The 6214-nt window shown below is 46.4% G+C and overlaps 1 protein-coding gene across 1 annotated transcript in view; it reads right to left on the bottom strand.

The window, feature by feature from the left end:
• The window catches only part of LOC311317400 (CCN family member 1), a gene marked incomplete at both ends in the record, with an annotated part of 5555 nt that extends 4190 nt beyond the window's left edge, over positions 1-1365 (bottom strand). The window contains one exon of the mRNA XM_084448483.1: positions 1315-1365. Within this exon, the coding sequence (XP_084304609.1) occupies positions 1315-1365 (51 nt within the window). The remainder of the gene's footprint in view (positions 1-1314) is intronic.
• Positions 1366-6214: the final 4849 nt, after the last annotated feature.

The raw sequence follows: 6214 nt of genomic DNA on the forward strand, positions 1-6214 counted from the left end.
GGGAGGGGTTAGAGAGGGTGTGGAGGAGAGGGGGGGTAGAGAGAGGGGAGGAGTTAGAGAGGGTGTGGAGCAGAGGGGAGGAGTTAGAGAGGGCGTGGAGCAGAGGGGAGGAGTTAGAGAGGGCGTGGAGGAGAGGGGAGGGGTTAGACTAAGCCCCCAGGAACAGGTGCTGGGCTGTGAAACATTTTGAGCACAGTGGCTCGGTATTGCAAGTCACGTGACATATTTGGGGGCAGAAAGACTATTTCCCACAGACATACATGGGGAATGGAACTCAACATTTCCTGGGTATCAGTCAAAGTCCAAAACAGCTGATGGGGGGCAAGAAAATCACTACTGCGCCTGTGCTGTGGCCTACAGGAAGGATGCCCAAAATGTGTCAAGCACTGGATGAGCAGCTTTCATTGGAATGAATGGGCGGCCATCTTTCTTTCCAGATCTTTCTATCCAGTTCTTTTAATACATCCATGGGTTAGAGAGGGCATGGAGGAGAGGGGCGGGGTTAGAGTGGAGAGAGGGAGGGGCTAGCGTTGATAACGGGAGGAGCTAGAGAGGAGATTTACATGCACAGCCATAGTGCTGCAAACCCAGACATATGAACAGAGACATGGACAGGATATGGAGGCTCTATCGAACCTTAACCTTACTGGAACCCTGGTTACCCTCTGACCCAGATGGTACAGACTGTTTCTGTATAGAGGCTAGTCACACACAAAGCACCTTTAATATACACAGAGCTGTGCACACTGGTACACATATCCATTCATCCCTATAGCCACGCTGAGGAAGGCACACAGGGCCAGGCCGGCTGATCTCTGAGCCCAGGGGGGAGGAGGGAGGGAGGGGTGATGGGAGGGGGGATGAGGGGGGGGGGTGATGGGAGGGTGGATGAGGGTGAGGGGGTGGGGGGGTAAATTGTTTCCGCACAGTGGGCTCCGTCTATTTTGAGTTGTGACTGTGTCACTCTTCATCTGTCTCTATCCCCTAACCCTGAATGGTGAGGTCTGTCAGTCTGTCTGTGTCTGTCTGTCTTTGTCTGTCTGTCTGTCTGCCTGCCTGCCTGCCTGCCTGCCTGCATGTCTGTCTGTCTGTCTGTCTGTCTACCTGTCTGTCTGTCACACTTCCAACATAGCTGTAGGCAACAGTCCAGAATATCCAGTCCCATATAAAGTTGATATAAAGTTTATATAAAATGGATATAAAGCAATGGTTCAATCCTTGTGGTCTCTGGTCTCTCAGGCAATCCTACCAGTTAAGACAAACAGCTACCACACGGCCAGCTGGCTTCCCCAGGACAGAAACATCGCTACTTACCAGCCTGAACGCCACTACGAGGAACGCAGCAAAGAATATTAACATCCTCATGTTGACGGGCGGACAACAAAACAAGAAATTGTCAACTCAGTTGTCACACGAAACCGAATCCACGCCCAAAACAACAACAAAGGTGTCTATCCAGAGAGGCGCGGTATTCCACAGAGCTGCTCAGTAAAGTCATTCTGTAAAGTCCATCACCACCAGTAACATTTAATCCATTATATTACGAGACTCTCATTTATATGGATCCAGTGTTCTTTTATGTCGACCCCTCCTACCAGAATCTGTCCAGCCAATCCAGCAGCGGGCGTGTGGCCAAGGTATTCCAAACTGGGAGGAGGGCTGAGGTTGGAGGCGTGGTCAGGTTATGAATACAGTCATTCATAAAAAATGCGAATGACAACATTCCAATGAGGACCTGGCTTTGGCTGTTTATTTATTTATGTTTGAAAGAAAATAATATTATTGATGCTTTAAAGTCGTTTTCAGACGCACGGCTCTGTCCAGCTGCTGTGAGAAGCAGGATATATATATGGATATATAAACTATATACTCAGATGCTCTGTAGAGTAGGCCCGGATATAGAGGCAGAGATATAGAGGTAGATAGACAGAGATATAGAGGTAGATAAAGAGATAGAGGTAGAGAGGTAGAGATGAGAGAGGTAGAGAAGTAGAGAGATAGAGGTAGAGAAATAGAGGTAGAGATATAGAGGTAGAGAGATATAGGTAGAGAGATAGAGATGAGAGGTAGAGATAGAGACAGATCCCTCTGTTTGTGTGTGTGTGTGTGTGTGTGTGTGTGTGTGTGTGTGTGTGTGTGTGTGTGTGTGTGTGTGTGTGTGTGTGTGTGTGTGTGTGAAAGAGCGAGTGTGTGAGAGAGATGAATTTAAGGCCTAGTTATTTTAAAAACTAAAACAGGAACTGTACTGTTGACTTCCCAAATACGGATTAGAAGAAAACACACACACACGCACACACACACACACACCCACACACACAAACACACACACATGCATATATACAGTATATGCACACAAGCACACACATACTGTAAACCTATAAACACAAACATACATCTCTCTGTCTCTCAATTCAATTCAACTACTACAAATCACTACTTTATTGGAATGGAAAACATGTTTACATTGAAAAATCAAGTGAAAAAAAAAAAAAAGTATGAATAAAAACAAAACTACGGAAAAAATATGTAAACATTACACTTAAAAGGTTTTAGAGAAATGGAGGCATTAAAAAGGGTAACTATATTACTACCTAGTTCTGATACCCGTTGGAGCAATCTGGACACCAATTAAATACTGTACATTTACTATCACTCCAGCTTAGCCCATCCAATCAACTTATCTGCTAGTCTTGATACCTGTTGGAGCAATCAGTAACTGTCCATTTAGTCCATTATATGCCCCTCTATCCCCCCAGAACATGGCGGACATGTTGTGCTGTCTGAATGATCACTTGCACGGTTTGGCTATTGTTTACAAGCTAACTAGCTACTGCTATTGGGTGGACAATAGAATGCACTAATGTTGGGCAAAGCTGAGCAACTGAAAAATAATTCTAGAGTAGGCCGGCGCGAGGTATTAGTTTTGAATCATGGCAGTTGCACTAATTTTGGTCAAAGCTGCAGCTCCTTGCAGCTGATGAGCAGGCAAAATAATTCTAGAGTAGGCAGCTAGAACGCTGGGGGCGGGGTCTATTCAGACCAGGTTTTCTATTGGCTGGTGTATTTTATGTTAAAATTTACCAAAATGTAAATTATGTTCTGTCAGAGACCCCTGCGGATACCCGTGCCAAATATGAACGCTGTCAGGCCGACGGTGTCCGAGGAAAGTCCAGAGAGAGAGACAGAGGACGGACAGACCAGCAGGCCGAGGGGAGCACTTTGATGTGTTAGATGTAGTGTTCAACAATGTGTACTGTAAATAGTGGAAGTACAACCAGCAAGGATAAAGATAAGTGGATAACAAAAAGATAGAAGTGCTTTAAATGTATGTACAGTATTCAATAATGTGCAAATAGTACAAAATAAAAAGATAAATATTAGTAGCATTTACAGTGTGGTTTGTTTTCCACTGGTTGCCCTTGTCTTACAGGTCACACATCTTGCTGCTGAGGTTACACATTGCAGAACTTCGTCTAACAATTTTGGAATTTGTCAATATTTTGTTTGTTTTCAAATTGTTTGTTGGTCCTGTGACCTGTGGGAAATATATGTTTCTAATATGCTCATCTAGTTGGCAGGTAGTTAAAAAGTGCAGCTCATTTCCCACCTCTTTTTGTGTGCAGTGGGTGCACAGTCTGTATTCTCTAGGGAGGGAGTTGGTCTAATGGTGTTGCTGTCCTGGTGTCCTGAGGAGTCTGTGTTGGTGAACAGAGCCCCAGAGCCAGCTGGCTGAGGGGGCTTCCTTCTAGATTCACCTCTCTCTCTCTCTCTCTCTCTCTCTCTTTCTCTCTCTCTCTCTTTCTTTCTTTTGGTCTACCCTTCCTCTCTTTCTCTGTCCTGTCATCTGGGTTCTCTCTCTCTCTCTCTCTCTCTCAACTGACATAAGCGGCAGTGGAGTATCCTGTCACAGTATCAGGCTGTGATGTCATATCCTGTCACACTGGGATGCCGTGTGATGTCATCCTATTATATAAGGAGGCTGTGATGTCACCATCTTCTAGGAAACTAGGTCACCAGATCCTGATCCTTACTGCAGCCTTCTGACCCTCTTCCTCTCTCCTCCCCCTCTTTCTCCTCTCTTCTTCTCTCAACTCTCCTCTATCCTCTCTTCCCCATACTCATTCTCCACCTCTACTTTCCTCATGTCTCCCCTCTCTTCTCCCCCTCCCCTACCTCCTCTCCCTCCCCTCCTCCCCTCCCAGGTGTGACAGAGAGCAGCCTTGTTCTGCTGCCCTCTCTCTGTCCACCGCCAGCCTCAAACATCCCAGAAATCCTTGCAATTTCCGGCGCCATGTTTATTAGGTGGGCTGGGGGGGAGGGGGGTGTGGGGGTGTCCTCACAAACAGCCATGGCAGCGTTCTGGAGGTAAACAGGCTGGTGGTGGTGGGAGGGCGGAGAGGGGGAGGTGGGAGGACTGAGGAGTGTGTGTTCTGGTCGTGACATACTGCTCCCACCTCCACAGCACATAGATCAGCTCTGTTCAGACCCAAACCGCCAGCGCACAAACAACCTTCCCTCGTCTCCCCCCGTCTCCACTTTCAACCTGAGCACAGCGCCCTCTGCTGGGGACAACAGGACAGGACAGATACAGGCTACCTCCATGGTTACTGCAGGCTGGTCGGGTTACAGTGAGATCTGGGCCCTGTACTACGAAAAAGGATTACGGGGTTAGCGCCATAACTTCAGGTTCAAGCCTGGTTTATCCGTATCACGAAGGTTATAGTTATATTGAGGTCAGATGATGGTTATGTTGAGGTCAGATGATGGTTATGTTGAGGTCAGGTGATGGTTATGTTGAGGTCAGGTGATGGTTATGTTGAGGTGATGTGATGGTTATATTGAGGTCAGGTGATGCTATATTGAGGTAATGTGATGGTTATATTGAGGTCATGTGATGGTTATGTTGAGGTCATGTGATGGTTATATTGAGGTCATGTGATGGTTATGTTGAGGTCATCTGATGTTATATTGCAGTCATGTGATGGTTTTATTTAGGTAATGTGATGGTTATATTGAGGTCATGTGATGGTTATATTGCGGTCATGTGATGGTTAAGTTGAGGTCATGTGATGGTTATATTGAGGACATGTGATGGTTATATTTAGGTCATCTGATGTTATATTGAGGTCATGTGATGGTTATATTGCCGTCATGTGATGGTTATGTTGAGGTCATGTGATGTTATATTGAGGTCATGTGATGGTTATATTGAGGTCATCTGATGTTATATTGCGGTCATGTGATGGTTTTATTGAGGTCATGTGATGGTTATATTGAGGTCATGTGATGTTATATTGAGGTCATCTGAAGGTTATGTTGAGGTCAGGTGAAGGATTAGGGTTAGGACAGGTGACTACAGGCCGGGGTTACAGTGAGGTCTGCTGATGGATCAGTTGAGGTGAAATACACCTTGTTTATGATGGCTATACACAGACACTGAACAGATATACACAGACACTGAACAGATATTCCTGTCAAAGTTAATGTGTATGTCTATCTTGGCACGCCCAAGTGCTCTAACAGCCAGTCAGAATAAACCACAGAAACTAACTGGGCAGGCAACAGCTCACCAGCGGCAGAGCTCTGAGACCAAGGCTGCGTTCCGAATCACGTACTTCCATACTATATAGTGTGCCAAAAATTGATGTAGTATGTCCCAATACATAGTATGCCACCTGCAGTATGGTAAAAATACCAGGATGTCCTACTACATCCAGTCGTATTTTGCAGTATGCAAGCCAGCACACTTTTCTGGCTATTCTGACCCACAATCCTGTGCTCAGTGGAAATAATGTCACACTTGTGAATTGCACCGGAGGCGTTTTGATGAATCCCAGCTGTGGACGAATGTCGCTTCATGGACAGCGACGGATGTAGTCAAATTTCAAGGCACAATGTTATGACAAGGTAGTATGTCCCAATGGATGCATACTGCGTGCAAAGTACGTACTTTCTAAGGGCAGCTGTAGTACGTACTGGTAGTAAAAAGTAGAAGTATGCGATTTGGAACGCAGCCCAACAGACACTTCCTGCGCTGAATGACCTCACTTCCTCCTGGCGGGGCCTGGGAGGAGCAGCGGCACGGGCAGGGGGAGAAGGAGGGAGTTGGGGGAGAGGCAGGGAGAGGGAGGCGGGGAGTTTTCAGGCAGTAGGAGGGGCACACAGAGGAGCGAGCCTGACTGACAGATGGGCGGCAGGAAGTGAGGTCGTCTAT

This window comes from Borostomias antarcticus, assembly GCF_949987555.1.
Source record: "Borostomias antarcticus genome assembly, chromosome: 14".
Classification (NCBI taxonomy): domain Eukaryota; kingdom Metazoa; phylum Chordata; class Actinopteri; order Stomiiformes; family Stomiidae; genus Borostomias; species Borostomias antarcticus.